This window comes from Mytilus californianus, unplaced genomic scaffold (assembly GCF_021869535.1).
Source record: "Mytilus californianus isolate M0D057914Y unplaced genomic scaffold, xbMytCali1.0.p SCAF_30, whole genome shotgun sequence".
In the NCBI taxonomy this organism is placed as follows: domain Eukaryota; kingdom Metazoa; phylum Mollusca; class Bivalvia; order Mytilida; family Mytilidae; genus Mytilus; species Mytilus californianus.
The window spans coordinates 189,743-210,998 of record NW_026262680.1 but is presented as its reverse complement, the minus strand read 5'-3'; the positions used below and the strand labels follow the sequence as shown (position 1 = coordinate 210,998).

The 21,256-nt window shown below is 32.6% G+C and overlaps 1 protein-coding gene across 3 annotated transcripts; it reads left to right on the top strand.

Annotated features, from left to right (window-relative positions):
* The first annotated feature begins 2 nt into the window (after positions 1-2).
* Positions 3-19,917, top strand: LOC127736366 (tumor necrosis factor receptor superfamily member 6-like). 3 transcript variants are annotated; one of them, XM_052246872.1, is made up of 7 exons: positions 3-1,219; positions 13,207-13,720; positions 14,700-14,861; positions 15,242-15,365; positions 15,779-15,846; positions 17,522-17,698; positions 18,932-19,917. In XM_052246872.1, exons 2-7 carry the CDS (start codon positions 13,222-13,224, stop codon positions 19,204-19,206), a joined length of 1,305 nt encoding a protein of 434 aa, XP_052102832.1. In that variant the 5' UTR covers positions 3-1,219; positions 13,207-13,221; the 3' UTR covers positions 19,207-19,917. The 3 variants fall into 3 exon arrangements, with proteins under 3 accessions (XP_052102832.1, XP_052102834.1, XP_052102831.1); XM_052246874.1 differs by lacking the exon at positions 3-1,219 and adding an exon at positions 9,085-9,267; XM_052246871.1 differs by lacking the exon at positions 3-1,219 and adding an exon at positions 9,085-9,271.
* The last annotated feature ends 1,339 nt before the right edge of the window (positions 19,918-21,256 follow it).

Sequence of the window (21,256 nt, the reverse complement as noted above, 5' to 3'; positions counted from 1 at the left end):
ATGCGACTAAAACGCATTAGAATCATAACATAAAAGACTAAATTAGTCCAGAATACGAAATACCATTTTATTAAAATTCACAATAAAAATGAGGTGGAATATATCAAAATTCATAAGTCGGAAAGAGACGGACAAAATAATGGCAAAATTAGAAGAAAAAAAAACGACGAAATGACAAAAAGTCCACAAAACACCATGTAAAAAACGTAAGACCGAACAACACTTATCCCACCAAAATCCGGGGGGAGGGGGTGATATTATGATATATCACGGACCTGTATAAGAAGGCTATGAAAAAAGACGAATTACAAGCTCGTCAGAAATAGGATTGCGCTTTAGATTTGCCGATGTTTTTTTTTCTTTGACCAATTTAATAACAACAAAGAAGTCTCTTGACTTATCCGTATTCATGTAGTTTTTGTCTGGCCTCTACGAAGTGTTGTAGGCGAAATTTAGGCGTTCTGTTTCCGGTGGCGGCGTCAACAATTTGTTAAGTTTGTGATTAGGTCGGGTTTTAGGGGAAACACTTATGGTAAGTCAAAGGATAAACATGGCCATGAACGATAGACACTACAAACATTGCATAGATAAAATAACACCGATACTAGTAAGACAAAAGCCACTTCTCCCATTCAACCACTTAGCTGCTCTGGAAAGTTGAGCAGTTCCTGATCCAATAGTGCCACCCACCATATGCCTGTTCACCATAAGATAAATTCCAATGATAAGTTGCATTTTGTTATGCCATTAAAGAAGAAAAGAGGACGGGATAGTCAATACGAGGAGTACCTCTGTGACAGACATCCCATAACGAATAACAAAATCACGATCATGGCTTCTGTGTGAAATTTGAGGAGATGATTTAAACTTGACCAGTCCAGATAAAATGGCATCAAGTCATCAAAATTACCTCGGCTTGACCAAACTTTCTTTTATTCATTTTCTATTTATTTTTTATTTAGCTATGATTTATCTATTTATTTAAGACCACAAATTAATACATGTAAAAAGTATTGAAAATTCAATTATTTTTATAGCCGTAATGGTCCACTGAACCGAAACACACCTATCACATTTATATGCTTACATATTTGATTTAAATCATTATAAAATGATATACAGTGTAAATTTACATAAGGAGGTGCAGTTTATTTTGTAGTAGCTTAAGTTACAATACAAATATTTGTCTTGCTGATAAAGGACACTTGAGCACTTCAAGGTAAGGGTTTTCAACTGTTGATTAATATTTGTTATTGTAATAATTATTAATATTATCTAATGTAAATATTATTATTGTTATTATTATTGTTCTTACTATTATTATTATTGGTAGTATTGTTATTCTCTTTTGAATATGATAAACGTAATCGGAAATTCTTTTATTTATTATCGATAAATATAGTTAGATTTTAACATTAGTTGCATCGTTCATCTGTAGAAATATTATCACGGCACTTGGTTTTGCCCTTCTTAATTGATATTTTTAATATGTCTTATTTATGGCCATATATTACTATGTATAATATGGGTCTGTTTGGGGTCTATCATTTCTGTATTCTTTAATTTGTTTATGTCATTTTTCTCTATTCTTTATATGCTTGGCCTATTATTCTCTATTCTTTATATTTTATTATTCTCTTTTTTTACCCTATTTTTTCTCCGTTCTTTATTTTTTGTTGTTGATTTTTCTGTGCATTCGGCCCATTATTCTCGATTCTATAAATCGCATCCAGATCCTATATTATAATGTATTGGATAAAAAAGCAAGCAAAAAATAATAATCCATTCAATCTGTTTATTTTCAAGAATAAGCAAATACGGTAAAAGACACTGGTCTTTTTCAAGTCAACAAACGGTACGTCACAGAGGCGGATTTAGGTTAAGGGGGGGGCAGGGGCCCGGCCCCTCCTTTTGTGGGGAAACTTTGGTTGATTGTTAAGGGAATCACTGAATCATGGCTGGAGCGGGCCCCTCTTTGGCAGTCAGCCCCCCCCCCCCTTATGAAAATTTCTGGATCAACCACTGCGTCATATCACAATGTTGTTGGGATGTTGTTATGTATTATCATTGTACATGTTGTAATGTCTAATTTTAGAAACTGGATTTTTCTTGAAGCTATTTATACTTTACCTACCCTTATGGAACTGAATTGTTTGCCGCAAACTTGCAGCAGACTTGCTGCAAGCTTGCGGCAAACAAAAAGTTTGCAGGAACACAGAAAATAGTGTTTGCAGATGTTTGCCGCTAGCTGCAAACTTCCGGCAAACATTGCAGCTTTTTGCTGCAAGCTTGCGGCAAGTTTGCAGAAACATCAATGTTTGCCGTAAGATTGCCAGAAAGTTTAAAATTATAAAGAATGTTTGCCGCAAGATTGCAGAAAACTTTGACCATTCTATATGTTTGCCGCAAGATTGCAGAAAACTTTGACCATTCTATATGTTTGCCAGAACATTGCAAGAATTACACAATATTGACTGGGCATGCCTAGTTGGCACTTCCTGGAAGTTATCAATTTGAAATTGTGGCTAGGTCATGTTGGTTGTGTTTGGAAAATGCATTTCACAAATAAGAGATCAAGGAGGCATTTTGGTTCAATAGATAAAGATATTCAGTATGTAATTGTGTAAGTACAAATAATTCATAGAATGTTTTAATAAAATAATTAATGTTATCATCATACATAATAAAGTAAGCAACTATATATACATGTATGTGTGTAATGAAAAACTTTAGCTATTACAAGTTTGAATTTTGTAACTGATGTACTGTACCATGTTTATTAAAACTAAGTTCAATTCTGTTATGCAATTGTTACCTAGCTTTATAATCAATACACATTTGAGATTTATCCTTTTTCATTTCTTAATACAGGTATATGATGTCATTTGAGAATGACCCCTGCCCCCTTTTTCAAAACTCAAATGCATGTATGTATTTCCTTAAATCTCGTAAGTTTGCAAGAACTCTTTCAATGACTGTTTGTATACAGACATGAATTGATTTTATTAAAAATGTTGCTGTGTAATTTGAAAGAGATAAATTGAATATGTCTACACACATGACATTGGTATAATGTGTAGTTCCTGCAAGTTTGCCGCAAGTTTGCAACAAACAATTACCGCAAGCTTGCAGCAAACAATTGCCGCAAGCTTGCGGCAAATCTAATTTGCATAATTATGTTTGCAGCAAGCTTGCCGCAACCTTCATTTGCATGGTAAAATGGTTGCGGCAAGTTTGCAGCAAATGTTTGCTGCAAGCTTGCGGCAATGTTTGCTGCAAACTTGCGGCAAATGTTTGCCGCAGAGCTTATTTTTCGGTAAGGGTATTTCATATGAAGTTAAAGGATTTACCATGATGTTTGATTTAAGGAGCTTTTATTGATCTGTTAAGTTATTATATTATCAAAAAGGGAATAAGATGAGAAGGGTGTATAGAAAATAAGACGGCAACCAAACAACACAAATAAACGAGAACTTCTGAAGAGACATCTGGGCCGGGGTCAACACAGAGTTTCAACAGTAGAAAAGTTTCTTTATAATATGTCATGATTGAAATTGTCCGGGCAATTCTGAAAAAATGAAATAATATATCATATTTAACAATTTAAAATGCACTATTTACAGTACAAAACACATAGTAAACTAATAACTGAAGAGGTTCATAATTTTTCCACAGACATATGAACGTGTGATGGGTTTTTTTTTTTTTTTTTTATTTTGGTAACCAACCCTCTCATTTTTATTTTGACCAAGATTAGGAGAGAAATGTAGATTAAGGTGAAGAAAATCATTTCATAAAGAGTTCGTGAAGCTATAATATCGATATTATAAATAAAAAATGCAAGCACCTGGAACCACATGATCACAAAAAATGTCAAACTACACAACATATTCAAATAACAGCGCACCACAACGCATCCAAATAAAACGATATTTGAGCAAAAACAACCGAAAGTTTCAATTAATTTTACACAACAAAATTGTTAGATGAAATTCAAATTTGTCCAAGACTTCAAATTGAGTCCATGACAAACAGAAGCAATTGAACTTGAAGTAGTTCGTTTAGGCCAAAATAAATTAATAGTGTGTTTCCTATTTCACCTCCAAAAAAATTAGGTAGGGTAGGTAGGTAAAACATTTTATTTTATGAAAACATTTTATTTTTTTTTATTGATGGGTCGACAGGAGAAAAAAGTTCTAAATCAAATAGTTTGATGTGCGGGCTTCTTTGATATTTAGAATAGTAATTAAGTCTACAGCTTTTTTAATTTTCTGTTTTAGTTATGCGTCAGAAATATGAAAATAAACTTTAATGAAAATTTTATGGTCGTAAAAAGAAAAGTGTATGTTCTTCACGATTAATTATCTTAAACCAAAAATGGCAGTAAAAAATCTGGCATGGTATGTTATTATGTTGGGCCTCGTTGAACCTAAAAATGTAAATGTCACACAGGGTATACATGTGGAAGCAGATTAGTACCCCTTGAAAACACTGTGAACCGATGCTAAGCAGCAGATAATTATGATTTTTTTAGGGTTAATACTCTAGCTGCCCTTGCACCCTCTTTATTTAATAAACAGATGTGTTTTGATGTTTGACAGAATGTGATGTTGTTTGAAGATTGGGTGGTTCTGACAATATTAAAATTCCAGGTTTTGAGAAGAGTGAGAATGTGAAATCTTTTGTCTTATTAATGAGGGTAGTAATGCCCTTTACCGTCAGGCGTCAAACGGTCATTATCAGCTACCGTTAGCGTCAAATTGGTTAAAATTTTACCTTAATTCATCAAAATATCCTTATCGTGATTCTTCAGAGCAAGGATTTGTATACTATTCAAATCCTTGGTCAGAGGTCTCAAATAATTATCGTAACCGTTATTTTTGGAAAAAATTTTACGTGATTCGTCAAAACCAGTCGATTTTTTTACCATCTAAAAGAAAATGTACATTTTATTGTCATGCACCAAAAATTACCGTTTAAAGTCGTTTGGCAAGATTTTTTAGCGTTATTGTGTCTACATATAATTGTTCTGCCTAACAGAAGTTCCACTGGAAACTTTGTTATAACCAATGTCATAATATTTGTTCCTGTTGGAACAAATATTCTAAACCATTCATTCTGTTAGGAACATATACTGTAAAATTTATTCCAGAACACTTTTTCCAGTTGGAACTTCTATTATGAAGGAACTTCTATTTCGTGACAATTCGTCATGAAGGTACCTCATTAATCTACTGGTCAAATAAATTGCAGATGTAAATATGACAGGATTTTTTCCCTTTTCTTATATAAATTGTTATGGGACCAGCCAGAGAAATAAAAAAGAATAAAAGTAGACATGGTGCTGGGGCAGATTCATTTATAAATGAATATGAATCATACACCATGTCTGCCTACTGGGGAAAGCTTCTCAAGTTTCACCTTTCTCGTTTCTCCACATTGTCTGTCCCCTTGCCATCATAAACTAAAAAGCATTAACAGCCGTTTGTGTTGCGTCCTGAGCACAATTCTGTACAACATTCGTAAGAGCATGTTTTACATCAAAAGCTGGATTGATTTTAGCAGTAAATTTGAACTCATTTTACTATAAAATTGTTAGTCAATTTACCGACAGATACAGTCTGTCCAACCTGAAACGATTCTGACTTTTGGTCCAAAGAAGCACAGGTACAAGACGAGATTTAGTTAATATATGTATATATACTGAATACACTATTCATTATATATACAAATATTTAAAAAATCTCGCTTGTTCCTGAACAAAGAAGTTGAGCATAGTGCTTCAACTTCATATTTTTTTGTCTATAGGTCCGCTTGATGTTCTTCAAAAAGATTCATCATATCGTAATTATCCGGAACTGATGTCATTATATTTTGCGTCTATGTGATCATATTTCACATATTTGACAGCTAATACGCTACACGGTTGCCGAAAAGCCATGCTTGTTTATTTAAAATCTTGGTCCTTGAAATGCTTTACTTAACAATATTGGTCGTTATTATCAAACGCTTTGAAGATCTATAGTACTCTAAACGAATAATCTGATCCGGCCAGACTGAAAAATCCGGATTTTGAATTTTTATTTTCATTTTTGTCAATAAAATGTTTAGGGTCGGCGTCGGAAACGGAGGTAGGGTCGGGAAACCGGAAACACACCATTTATTTATTTTGGCCTTACTTCTTTCAACAGTCCTATTTACAACGTATACATTATCGACATATTGATCCAAATATTGATCCAACTTATATGTCCACAAATTCGCGTGTGTTATCTTGTAGTTATAATAGACTTTGTCAAATTAAAGAAAATGCATATATAAGATACATGCATAGACTAATTGTAAAAAAAAACATATTTAGGGGTTAAATTTTCATGAACCAATTTTCATAATAATTTTTTTTCTTTCTCTCATGCGAAATGTCCTCCAAACTTAACTACAATTTACAGCATCAAAGTTTAATATAAAAATAAGGAAATGTGTTATGATAACCAAGGAGAAAACTATCTACCAGAGATCAAAGGACATCGATGTAAACAACAACTGGGACTGTTCGGCCTTCATAAAAGAGCAAAACCCATACCGTGTAGTCAGCGATAAGAGCACCGGTACATGTATGACAAAAACGTGAAATATTTTAAAAGAAAAAACAAATGACCTGGGGCCTGTTTGTCGAAACTGTCCTAAGATCGGTCCTAAGAATTTCTTAGGACAGAAATTAGGATAAAGTTAGGACCGACTTACGACATGTCTCAGCATGCACATCGGAGCTATCTTAGGATTATCTTAGCTAGGATGTCCTAACCGCTGTCCTAAGTATTGGCGTAAAAAAAAATAATAACATATTAAAAATGAAAAAATGAAAATATTGTATCAAATTTAACCAATAACTATAATTAAAAAAAAAGATAAATAGTTAGAAAATAATTATTAGTTTTAAATTAAAGGTGATAAACACTTTTTTATATTATAATTGTACATTTAAACTCATAAAATAAAACATAAGACAAAAAATATAACTACGTTTTATATAAGAATTGAAACAAACGAATTGTAAATAGTTAAAATAAAATATATAATCGGTAAAATCAAGGATTTGGATAGTATACAAATCCTTGGTAAAATCAGTATATGCTTTGAGTGATCTGAATTCGAAGTGTCACGGTTTCATACTTCAAAGGCAAATCTCGTGAATCTTTCATATAAATACTTATTACTTTAACTATTTCATTACTGCAAATAACATGCGATGATACGTGTGAATATAAGAGACGAAATTCGAATTATACCGATGCAAAACTACAGACTCTCCAGGACGGCGTGGACAAGAGTAACACTTTGCTTTTTGGTAAATTGTCAAATGTTGCTACAAATGGTGCTGAAAAGAGGGATAGGGATTTAATATACATTAAGGGAACTACCATTTGATTTTTATTTAGGTGGGGGGGGGGGGGGGGGGGGGGGGGGGGGGGGGGAATTAGGATGAAGTTTGGAGTAAAAAAAAAGGCAGGATGAGAAACTTTGCGTAAAAAAAAAAGCAAGATCACAATTTACATGTATGTAAAAGAAAGTCAGGATAAACTAATAAAAAAAGGCAGGACCGAATAGAGTGAAAAGTAAAAAGGAAAGACAGAGATTACAACAAAGAGAATGCAACCAATACAGGCCATATTTGTTTATAAAATAACCATCCTAAATATATCCTAAAGTTAGGACCATCCTAAGACCATCTTAAGACACCTAAATTGGTATCCTAAAGTTAGGACAATTTCTAGGATTTTCCTAAGTTACGACATGTTTGATAAACCCACTTAGGACTAAGATATGTCCTAAGTTGGTCTTAGGACACGTCCTAATCCTAAGACTGCTTCGATAAACAGGCCCTTGATTTATTTTAAGAACAGCAAACGAAAAACCAATACGAAAGATAGCAACTAACGACAATACATGAAAAACCTGACTTGGAACAGGCACATGCAAAATTTAGCGGGTAAAAACATGTTTTTGAGTGCTCAACCCAACCTCCTACCTGGGACAGAACATCATAAGAACACACTATAACAAGAATGTCTCCATATTAGACGGATGTCCCACTCGCACTATCATTTTCTATGTTCAGTGGACCGTGAAATTGGGGACAAAACTCGTAATTTGGCATTAAAATTTGAAAGATCATATCATAGGGAACATGTGTACTAAGTTTCAAGTTGATTGGACTTCAACTTCATCAAAAACTACCATGACCAAAATTTTTAACCTAAAGCGGGACAGACCGACGAACGAACGGACGCACAGACCAAGAAACATAATGCCCCTAGGTGGGGCATAAAAATCATTTGAAAAAGGCTGGAATCATCAGATTGGCACTGAGCACCAAAAAATAAACCCACAACAAACAGATAAAATCACAAGGTACCATTTTAAGAGTACACACAGTTAGTGTTATGAACATACTTTAAGAAAATTATTCATTTCTGATGGCTCAAAACTGTTATTTGAAAAATATCGGCAAATGTTTCTGTTTTATCCCAAAAATGAATAAAGCACATTTTTAGCTAAAGGTCAAAATTTCATCGGCAGTGAATCTACATTCAGACAAAAATTAAAATTCTTTTGGTGACAGGTCTATGAATGAAAATTTTGGAACCATGCAAGAATTGCAATATTAATAGTATATCTGATTTGTACTAAACAACTTGAAATGAAGAACATTTTACTTTTACATGTATTTGTGAAATTTTAGAAAATTTTTCAAACTATATTATTCAAACTATCAATTTGTGCGAGAATTAGAAAATTGAACAAAGAAAATCTGACCGAACTTTTCTCCTTATTGGTGGCGAGTGAAAACACGTTTCAATTTTCATGCATTCTACATCATATTTTTTGTATCCTGCAAGTAAATATTCGTGCTTAACTGATGATAAGATATGCAATCGATTTTTCATTTTTCTTATAGATCAACATTTTTGCACGCGTGAATCGCACCGAGGACACCAACAATTACTTGTGACGCAAGAAGACATTTATATATATCTAATTACAACTTTATTAAACTATTGATATGCTTTCTGACTTCGCGTTTTAATTTTGTTGAAATAAATATATATGTATGTAATAAAACGTATCAAAGGTCCGGAATTTAATTATCATATGACAGTATGACGCAATCATCGAAATTTGCTATGATCTTTTTTGGCAATATTGCAAGCAAATCCTAAAATATCTTCCATACGAGGACATCTATACAGCATAAGCCATATAGTTGTAGGTAAGTCTATAAAAACATTTTGTAAACTCTAGATAATGAAGATTTTTTTATAATCTATTCAAGCACACTGTATGTTCGTGCATCCCGCATCATGTCAAATTAGTTCATACAAACTTTATCATCCCCTGATTTTAATTCATAGGGAACACCCACTCCCATTTAAGCCCAGCTACTGCACTGACCATACACTGTAGTTATGATAATAAATATTTACAAGAACTATAAAGATGAACTTGAAAATATTTTTTTAAGCTTTTTATCTACATAATTATCATTAACATGTTATCGTGAACAATCAACATTGTCTGCTGAAATTTCTTTGTAAGTAATCTGTAAGTGTTACTATTAATTTTACTTTACTAATATTTAAAACTCATTTAAATATGATTTTTTTCAATATTTGAGCCCCGCTATTTGTTTTCTCCTATAATTTTTGAAAGGGGAACTTTTTTCAGTTACGTTCTAAAAGCTCACCTTTATGAGTCAAAACATTAATAAATAGATCAAGATATATTAAGGTTTAAATATAGGTATATGGAAATACAGTTCTATAATTATACGACCCCTTCAATACCCGAAGTCCGTACCCAGAATTTTAAAATCTAGTTCGTGGAATTCCAATTTAAACCAACTTGAAGGTAAGCTTACGTTTTCAAAGAAAATGGGGATTTTGTCTACATTAAAGACAACTTTCAAAAATACAGATAATCATTAGAAGTAATATATATATATATGATACTTTGATGATATAATCAACTTAATGATCCAGATAAAAAAAAAAGGAAAGCCAGTTAACAGACAAACAGAACAGATAAATTCCTGTCTGTTTGAGGTGGTACCCAACACCTTGACTAATATTAATTTGGCTCGTTTAATTTTCATTAAATTTTGACCAAATGTTTACTTTGACCCTTTGACAAAAATATAAAAATTTCAAAAAATTTGAACCAACCACTTTATCAGAAAAATTTCATTGGTTATATAGCAGTTTGACAAACACCAATTTTGATCATTGAGAAGCTTAATATTTCCTTAACAATACAACGTAATTAAAACGTTTAGCTGATTTTTACAGAGTTATCTCCCTGTGGTGTTAGGTACCACCTTAATGTCGAACAACTGCACGTAAAAAAGAAATTCAACACAAGGACGAGGAACTATTTTAGTTGCTTACATTCACGTCGTTTGGACTTTGGTAATTAGTTGTCTCTTTTTGCAATCATAACGAACTAATGATGCAACAGACAAACCAGTCCCCTAGTCTTACTGATCCCCATCCTTTAATACACTGTCGAACAGAAACACAGTAGAGGGTACCTCATTCAATTTTGGATAATTTCTACTTCGGATCTTAGATTTAACACATTTTGCTACAGAAAAAGGATGAAGATAACAAGGGACAATCAGTAACATGCGTCATAAAGAGATGAGATGAAAATACTAACAAAATTCCACACATCAATACATATAAATCATTTATTAACCAACATGAACCCTTACGCAGCGCTCTGGGTTCAAAATAGGTTTGTTTTCGTTTGGGTTGGTGATATATATTCAATCAAGTGTGATAGTTTGTTTTTCGTCCATTTTTCTTTTGTGTCCCATAATTATATGTCTATCTTTTCCTCCCCTATATCTTTCCCCTTTCTTTTGAAGAGGTAAAACTTTAGCTTCCTCGCTTCACAATTCTTATTCCTCATAACATATTTTCTGTTTTGTGAAGCAGGATAGTTGAAATTCGGCCTTGATCTAACTTTTTAGTAACTTAGACTGTATAGTCGGCTGTTAGTTGTTTAATATTCGTGTCCTGTGGTCTTTGGCGAATTGTTATCACATTGGCAATCTCAGAATGCATACATAATACCGTATCGTCTTATTCTTATGATTACAAACAGCGGATTAGATATTCAAAAACGATCAAGCTAAAACGCCTTTCAGTTGTGCTATTTACTTATTTACGCATACGAATGAGTAAAACTTTAGCCTCTATCTAGTATATTCGTAATATTGTTAAACTTTCCCCACACGTAGATAGAAAAATACATATATCTACATTCAGTGACGGGTAAATACATTGGTATTACTTTTTTAGTTGACAATTATAATTGTAAGTGATTTTAGCAAATAATGCTGTTCACAAATATTATTTAAAAGTGAAAGGCTCTGATTTGGTCTTCTTATATTTACCTAATAATATTCCCCCCGGAGTTAATTATGAAAAACAGGGCGAAATATTAAATGGTGCATATTAACTAGTTTACAAGTTAAAATGTATTTATAGTCTCAAATGAAGGCGTGACGGATTTAAATGTTCAAAGATAGCTTACAAATTGGAAAACTTAGTCTTAATGTTGTACAATATGGTTGAGTTTAAAAAACATTTACCCACATGAAAACAATTAATCAATGTTTAAATCCTAAAATACGATTGATTTAGTACAAAAAACCATCAAATGCATTGGATGATACGAAATGAATAGCTAATGAAAATAAATCAAAAACGGGGTTATATCGGTAACAAATGAGAACAAATTTCTACCGACACTAAAATATATGGAGAGTTGGTATGGGTGCCTTTCGTAGCAATCTGAATTATGTATTGAGAAATATTCGTCTCTCGGTAAATGAGTTATATGTGTTCCGTACGGTGATAAAATAGGATATAGGGTATAAAACACAATACTGCTTTGTTTGATCACATACTACTATAATGTCTCTTGGGACTTTGTCGATTGTTAACAGCTTACACGCTCAAACTGAAGGTAAATCCAGACAAACGCTTTGAAGGAACGCAATTTAGAAGGTGTTATTTTCATTTAAGAATTAAATGCTTCTTTTAATTATTTTATTGGAGTGTAAAAGCGTGGGCCATGCGCGCACGATACAATAAATTATATGTATGTTTCACAAGAATCCGTCATTTTTATTGGCCGAAAACAATTAGATTTTATTTTCCAATAAAATGCAACATTCTAGACAACACTCGCCTCCTATGAAAACGTCACAACAATGTATAGGAAAACAAGCGAAACATTTTATGTATCTCGCAATTTCATGGTTGTTTAGAATTGGATGTTTCTTTTTTTTTTTTCGTTATATTATAGGAGTATTAAAACGTTGATATGCGCATAGTTTTAGTATGAAGATCTGCGCTTCATACAAAATATGCCCCGTTCAACGCTTTTGCACCTCTATAAAAGCATTTCATTCTTGATTAAACGAAAATAAAAACACTCTGAGGATCATTTATTTCAAGTTTGGTTTATATTGTGACAGCAGTTTGAGAGGTTAAAATCTTTGAAACTAACATGCAAATAATGAATAAAGATAAAAGTTGTTAAAGGGCATTAACTCAAATAAGCAGTCAATTGGCAGTTTCGAACATGTTTCTTATTTAAGGTTCAATATCGCTTATTCTTTTTCCGCGTATTGAAACTCTTACGTAAAACTATGATTGACCCTTTCATATGAATACATCTTTAAATCCAGTACATTGTCAAGCTTCAAATACAAATGATTCATAATAATTAAAAGTTTTGATAATGTGAGTCAGAATACAAGAAAAATAAGTTTGATAATTGTTCAGATGATTGTTGCCTGCAGTACGCTGAGTTACGGATAAGTTTTTGTGGGTCGGGCCCTCGATGACCGAGAGGTCTAAGTCATTCAACTACTTTATCATTAGCCTGTCAACACTGAGGATGTAAGATCGAATCCAGCACGTGGCAGGTGCGTTCGACTCCAATCTTAATTGACTAAGATTGTCAGTTTTCCTACCGAGGGTTTGTGGTTCTCTCCGGGCACTCCGGCTACCTCCACAAATAAAAACTTGCCGCCACGAAATAGCGCAATTGTGCTGAAATTAGCTGTAAACACCAATCAATCAATCAATCAATCAATCTTTTATGGTCAATTTTTATATCGTTTCATTTCAGTAAAATCACCAGGAAATGGAAATTCTTTACATACTACCGTTACTTTTTTGTCTGGCTGGACGAATGATAAACTGTCTTCCACATGCTGAAATATCACATACCATTTTAACCAAAGCATATATAGAAAGGAACACTGCAGCTAGAGATAAAAGGTCTCCTCACGGTACAAATTTCGGACCCCATTCTACCTACCCTGCTTCAAATGGACTAACATGTTATGTGTGTAGACCTGGATTTTATAAACGGTCAGATTGTACAGTGGACAAAACAACAGCTTCATGTGAGCAATGCTCAAAGGGAGAATACAACGGTAATTACAATATAGCCATGCGATGTGAGGCCTGTAGAACTTACTGCGTGGATCAAAACGCCATCGTTGAAAATCAGTGTAATTCTACTGCCGATATAACATGTCGTTGTAAAGATGGTTTCTACAATCACTCCAAAGGGAGTGGAGAGTGGATTTGTGTCCCTTTTAGTGATTGTCCGCCTGGAGAGGAGTTATATCTTCAAGGTAATAAAGAAATGAATTTAGTTGCATTCACGTAAACGTACATCAGTATTATATGTTTAATGTGAGAGAGAGGTTTTAAGTTTAATGTGAGAGAGAGGTTTTAAGTTTATTGTTCATAATCAAACAAACATTTAAGTTTTTGTTGCAGTAATTTCAAATAAGGTCTTTATAAATTCATTATATCAAAACAGTGGTAACATTTCAACATTTTTGAAATTTCCATTGATGGACATCTTTGGTGGAAATACATAATAAACTTTTTGAAATGTTTCAAATTTCAGTGATAAAGTAACATAATGCACAACGCAAAATAAATCAGTCAACAAAACAAATGCACAGACAAACCTACAAAGATGTATGGGAAATGCATTATTTAAAGCTGACAAACTCTCATCAAGACCGCGAGTGATATTACTTGTATGAAGCAGACAATGACATTTCAATAGTTTCCTAAATTTCTTAACTGCGATATATATAGTAATTCTAAAATATAAGTTTACATGTACATTGCCTTTTATTATGAATGACAAATAAATTCTAAATATTATTGTATGCATCCGCGTCCTTATGTGGATAGTTGTCTCATTGGCAATCATATCCCATCTCTTTTTCTTATATATAAAACCAAAAGAGATGTGGAGCATACATCAATCATCAGCGACACTATAAACATGATAAGACATTTCATGCATGCATTTCATTGTAGAACTTAAGGTGGTACCTAACACTACAGGGAGATAACTCTGTAAAAATCAACTTAACGTTTTAATCACGTTATATTGTTAAGGAAATATTAAGCTTCTCAATGATCAAAATGAGTGTTTGTCAACCTGCTATATAACCAATGAAATTTTTCTGATAGAGTGGTTGGTTCAAATTATTTGAAATTTTTATATTTTTGTCAAAGGGTCAAAGTAAACATTTTGTCAAAATTTTATGAAAATTAAACGAGCCAAATTAATGCCTTTTTTTTCTTCAGGCACAGCCATCAGTGATACACAGTGTTTACCATGCAGGTCTGGGACATATTCAACGACAACCTCATTAGAAGATAAATGTTTATCGTGCTCCAGATGCACTTCAGATCAAACAACACTTCAAAGTTGTGACGGAACAAGAGACACTGTCTGTGGAACAATAGGTAATTACTGAATATTCATAACCTGGAAAAGTTTATGAAATTTAATTTTGATGAATATGTGTTCCAAGAGTTCAAACAAAAATCAAAGACTGAAAAATGACAAATGACACATTAGCTAAGACGAAAAAACAAATATTAAACCACATAACACTATATAGAAAACTAAAGATTGAGCAACACAAATTAATCGTTAACTATACGAGGTGCTCTGGAAGTGTCATGTCAATTTACTATTCAACGAATGGACAAAAGAAGCATTGCTAGTAATGTATTAATTGTTATAATTGCCATATATTGATAATATTCATACACAAATAAATTCAAACCTCCATGCAACAGTTGCGTAAATCGTTGAACTCCATCTATATTATTTTTTTCAGAACAATCACAGTCTTGGAAAATTTATGTGCCAATAATTATAGTAGCTTTTATTATTGGTCTTATTGTCCTTGTTTTTGTTCTGCTGCACCGATACGGATATCTAACTAAATTGAAGGCAATGTGGTAAGTTTGTATGGAATAATATGTTTTGTTTTGCTATAATTTAATTTGCCACTTAAATGGCTTAAATTTACAATTTATAGAAACTGTGTTATTCTAAATAAATTATCGCTTCATTTAAAAAACATTGGTCTGCTGCTTTACGAAAAATCTCGTATTGATTGCTTTGAAAGTCTATATCAACTTCATTTGAACTCTAATAGATAGCAATCATACCACATCTCCTTATTTCTATATAAAAATAACTGTAATTCATTTGATGTCCTATATTTACTACCAAAATTGAGTTATTTTCATTAACTTGGGACAAGATAACTTTAAATAAATCAAATAAATGCAAAACATCTATCGAATTTATCTTGTTGTATCATTTGCTCAAATGAAGAGAGTCAAAAGGGTCATATTTGCATTTTTAGTTGTAGGTTTAATGATGAAGGCCAGACTGAAATGAATGATTTAGCCATATCACAAAGCCGAAATAACAGTAAGTTGAATAAACATAATCACCTTGAAAGATAATGAACAAATATAAAAAATAAATCAAGTAAATATCAAACAAATAATCCGCTACTAGCAGCAAAAGAATACGTTTATTTTTGTCAACTTTGTTGTTGATGCGTATTCACAAAGAACACTCAGAACCGAAGGTCAAATGTCAAAGATGTAAATGTTGTGTACAAGTTATCATTGTGTACATATAATTTGTACAAACAAAATGTACAAATTATAATTTGTAAAGTGCTTGTACAAATTACAATTTGTACAAAATTTGACTAAAATTCACTTATAACTTGTACACTAATTTATAGTATGGATTTTATTATAAAAAAAGCATTGATACACACTATAATTTTTTTTATTCAATGACCACACAATAAACCTCTTTTACAAAATACAAAAAATAGTTCTGTATCATTTGTTTGAGCATGTGAGTGCATGAATTATGGCATCGGGAATTGTACAACATCTTTTGCTTTTTGCATTAACATTTAGAAGTGCTGCACTCCCATTTGCATTTACATGAAAGAAACCCCTGACCACCACTTTTTTAAAGCTTTTTAACTGCTTCACGTAGCGAAAGTTGAAGCTCAGGAACCGTTACTGCGAATAAAGATGTGTCTTTAACAGCTTCAATTTTATTTCTCAACAAATTTTCTGTTAAAATTCCTACAGCTGTTCCAATGCGGTACCCAAATTCTCCGTTTTCAGTAATTACACCTAAGATATTTCGAGGGTCAGTTGGGGCACGATCATACTGAGGAATTAGAATAATGACATTATCCACCACAGCAAGTTCTGATAATTTCCGTTTCGTTTTCTTGGTTAGATATTCGCTTGGATCAGTTGGCCAGATAGCGCACGCTTCCTGACACATATGATTGGTGTGTCAACGTCAGTGTCATCACTCGGGCAAATTTCTATTATACTATCAAAATTGTCACTGGAGCCAATTTCTATAATACTTTCAGAATTGTCACTGGGGTCATTTTTTTATTATTCTATCAGAATTGTCACTGGAGCCAATTTCTATTGTACTATCAGAATTATTATTTTGACAGTGTACAAATTGTATTTTGTACTAAAAGTGCTTGTACAAATTACAATTTGTACAAAATTTGACTAAAATTCAATTATAACTCGTACAATAATTTATAGTAAGGATTTCGTTATAAAAAAGCATTGATACACACTATAATTGTTTTTTATTCAATGACCACACAATAAACCTTTTTTACAAAATACAAAAAATAGTTCTGTATCATTTGTTTGAGCATGTGAGTGAATTATGGCATCGGGAATTGCACAACATCTTTTGCTTTTTACGTTAACATTTAGAAGTGCTGCTCATGAAAGAAACCCCTGACCACCATTTTTATAAGCTTTATTGTGAATTTTATACAATCATATACTAGTAAATGAAATATTTTATTTGCTAAAAAAAAATGTTTGCCTACAGAAAGGAAAATAGAATTTACTAAAATATTAAAAAATATACGAGTTCTGCTTGCTTTGCTGATTGTGTTTCACTAACTTAAGGGCTAAACAGCAATCAACAAGTTCCCGGTTAAAAACTATTCACCCACTTTACAATAACTACATGTGTACTTCTTTCATTGTTATTATCATGATTATCATTCTTACTATAATTATAATTTCAGATAATAATCAACAAATAGACGAAGTACGTTCTAATTTGCCCTCATCCAGAGACGCTTACATAAGTGATCAGGCATGTTCTTCTACAGAAACTGATAAAATGTGGTCTCCTGTGTTTCGACGTATTTCCACTGGAATTAACCTTGTTGAATGGAAATCAGTAATGAGAACTTTATTTTGTAAGATTTTTAAATTTTATTTTTTAATATACAATACAATTCGATAAAAGATAACAATATGATACAAAAATACAATACAACATGTACAATAGGATGAATATATCCGACAGTAGTTAAACCATGTTCAAATCTCATATATCGATTAAGAAGATAAATCAAGGTAACAAATAATAAAGAGCTGCGCCATGAGCGCATAATACGCCCGTCAACCTTTTTGCGCGTTTTTGAAGTAATGTCGTAAAAATCCCCCTTTTTTATGATTAAAGCCCCAATACTCCAAAACGTAAATCGAAAGGGAACTTATGTCAATATATATATATATATATATATTAGAAAGTCTAAATTGAAAACAACGTTCAAACCTATGAATGCGTTGGATAAAAACCGCAATTTTAATACGTGTGCATGCAAAACAAATTTCTTGGTAGAGGGGTCTAAATACAGCACAAACAACATTTTCCAAAAGACCAAAAAAGTGAAAAAGTATATTTTAACAAAATGCATTTGACTAGCAGGTCGAACAACTGATGTTCTTAAACCCTGCTGACTGCCATTGGCGATTGCCAAATAAACGAATCACAAGATGTAACAAAATGGATCTTATAAATAATTAATTAATTAAACAGAAAACAATAAACTTGCGGAAAAGATGGTATACCGCAATTATAAGGTGCAAAAAAAATTTGTACACCATATCCGGATTTCGACAATTAATGTCTCTTCAGTGATGTTAGGAATCGAAACGGTATTTGGAAGGCCATATAATTAATATTATATATATATATACAATTATTGTCCGACGGAAGGACGGACTGACAACGGTATGCCATAATACGTCCCGTAAAAGGACGTATAAAAACTGACAGAATTTCATAAATTCTCAAAGGATCGATACCGGGTGCATTCACAGGTTAAGCGTCTCAAGCTATGCATGCATCACTATGATAACTTGTCGTATAACTTGAGTATTTATTCTATGTTAAATTTCAAGGGGAAGTAATTTTTTTTAAGTTGATGTGCCGTGACTTACAAATGACAGGTGCCAACAGCTAATAAATTGTACCTTAAAAAATACTGCAACTTTTTTTTTTTATAAAAATGTCATTCAAACATAATATCTTACTTGGTTTATTGTGTTTATTATTTTCATATACTATATTTTTAAGTCTTGTTTGTTGTATAATTTCATTTAAGAGACCTCGCGTTAACAATAATAGATATTTTCCCTTGTAGCCAAATATGACAAAATCCAGGTTGCAGAGCGTAATATTGAGGAAATTTGCCATGATTATCCTAACAACGTCAAAGAGCAAATCTACCAGTGTCTTTTAAAATGGTTCAAGCGTGCTGGTGATAATGCCTTCCTAGACGACATTTCTTCTGCTCTTGAAAAAGATAATATGCTTTCGTTAGCGGACGAACTTGAAAATGAATATCCTATGTTGTTGCTAAAAAAATGTAATGAAACAAAATGTTTACAAGTAAGAAAATTAAGTAATAGTTGTTGAACAATCAAGTTGGTATTATGTTAGTTATATATACTGCACACCTTATATAACCCTACTTGACCCGCACGAGTTCACGAGTTCGGGTCAACTGGACCGAGTTGTGCAATGTATTAAGTAACATACGCAATTTGATTGATCAATAACTGTTTTAACATGACGTCATCAATCTACATGAACATTTTGGAGAAATAAATTTTCGAGAACTTTGTAAATCCACAGCTCCTGTGAATGTTTTCTTGTGCATAGGAAAGAAAAGATACGCCTTTAAAATTAGTAAAAGGTTGCTAACGTTTAGATTATTAACTGTTTTGAATTTCAGGGCTTCCTCTTTAATGGTCGCATTCTTTTAAAAATGGGATTTAAATGACAAATCTTTGATTTTTTCTGTTAAATTCATTCGCAATTTTTATATGGATTTGTGACGATTTACGGCTTGAATGATGTTTTATTAACCTGTCTATTGTTGAAAACTGTATTATATCTTATTGACGTAAACCCAACAACTCCTTTTATTCAAACAGGTACATTTCCTTGTTGTGTACTTCCAAATGGTTCATCACATATCACTACTTAAAGGGTAAATGAAGGTTAGTTCTTTGGGAAATTTAACGAAAGAAACGTAATATTTTTCATTTTTTGAGGTAGTTAATGCACAATTTTACTATCTTTTATCCAGATTATAACACAATGATAATTTAGGGATTTTGCCAATGTCAAATGTTTTAATGAATCGAAAGAATTCTTACGGATTTCTCAGACACATATTATCTTGAACACTGGTTTCAGAGTTACAATTATTTCTCTATTTCATGTCCCGTATGTCCTTGACAAGTTGAGTTAATCATGCATATCGTAGTTGGATTTCCATCTGTTTACTTTTGTTGTAATGAGTAAATCAGAAAACTGCGGATAAAACAGGTTCTCTCTGGATCCGCGGAGGTACGGAATCGGCCGAGGTTGCAACAAGTGATGATTTATAGATTTTCATATTTAATGAGTATCCCACCGTTTGAGGCAACATAATGTAAAGTAACTAAAGTAGATCATTAGAAGTCTGTTTGTTTTTTATCGCTTGGAAAATTGTTATGCCATAATGTGTAGTTCCCCATATTATTATAATACATTTGTATTTCTCGTTTTGCTATTTTTATCATGACGTGATTGAATTATCACTTTTAATTTTTTTGTCAAAGCTCGACATAGGGATAGTGATCCGGCGGCGGCGGCGTTAACTAACTTCTTAAAATCTTGATATTTCAGAAGGTAGAAGACCTAGATGCTTCATACTTTGTATATAGATGCCTTATGATATGAAGTTTCCGTCTGTCATATGTCCATGGTCCCAGACCTCAAAAAGTTAAGATTTTTTGTAATGTTAATTTCTCTCTTATTAAGAGTAAAAGGATAAGTTTATTTGGTATGTGCGTACCTTGCAAGGTCCTCATGCCTGTCAGACAGTTTTCACTTGACCTCGAGATCATTTCATGGATCAGTGAACAAGGTTAAGTTTTCGTGGTCAAGTCCATATCTGAGATACTATACGCAATAGGTCTACGATATTTGGTGAATATAATGATTGTAAGGTGTACATGCCAACTGGCAGGTGTCATCTGAGTCAAACCTTGACCTCATTTCATGGTTCAGTGGTAAAAGTAAAGTTTTTGTGTTTTGGTCTGTTATACTGTAATATACTGTATGCATAAGGTCAACTATAGTTGGTGTATGGAAGTATTTTACGGTGTACATGTCAGTCTGGCAGGTTTTATTTGACCTTGACCTCATTTTCACGGTTCATTGCTCAATCTTAAGTTTTTGTTTTTTGATCTGTTTTTCTAATACTGTATGCAATAGGTCAGCTATATTTGGTTTATGGAAATATTTTACGATGTACTTGTCAGTCTGGCAGGTTTTATTTGACCTTGACCTCATTTTCATGGTTCTTTGCTAAATTAAAAAAATTTGTGTCTTTGTCTGTTTTTCTTAAACTTTAAGCAATAGGTCAACTATATTTGATGTATGGAATAATTGTAAGGTGTTTATGTCTCTCTGG

What these genes read in the sequence shown, in the direction of transcription:
- LOC127736366 (XM_052246872.1), top strand. Translation starts at nt 13,222, where the DNA reads ATGGAAATTCTTTACATACTACCGTTACTTTTTTGTCTGGCTGGACGA. An exon ending in AGAGGAGTTATATCTTCAAG is followed by an intron (nt 13,721 to 14,699) that starts GTAATAAAGAAA and finishes TTTTTTCTTCAG; the next exon opens with GCACAGCCATCAGTGATACA. An exon ending in CACTGTCTGTGGAACAATAG is followed by an intron (nt 14,862 to 15,241) that starts GTAATTACTGAA and finishes TATTTTTTTCAG; the next exon opens with AACAATCACAGTCTTGGAAA.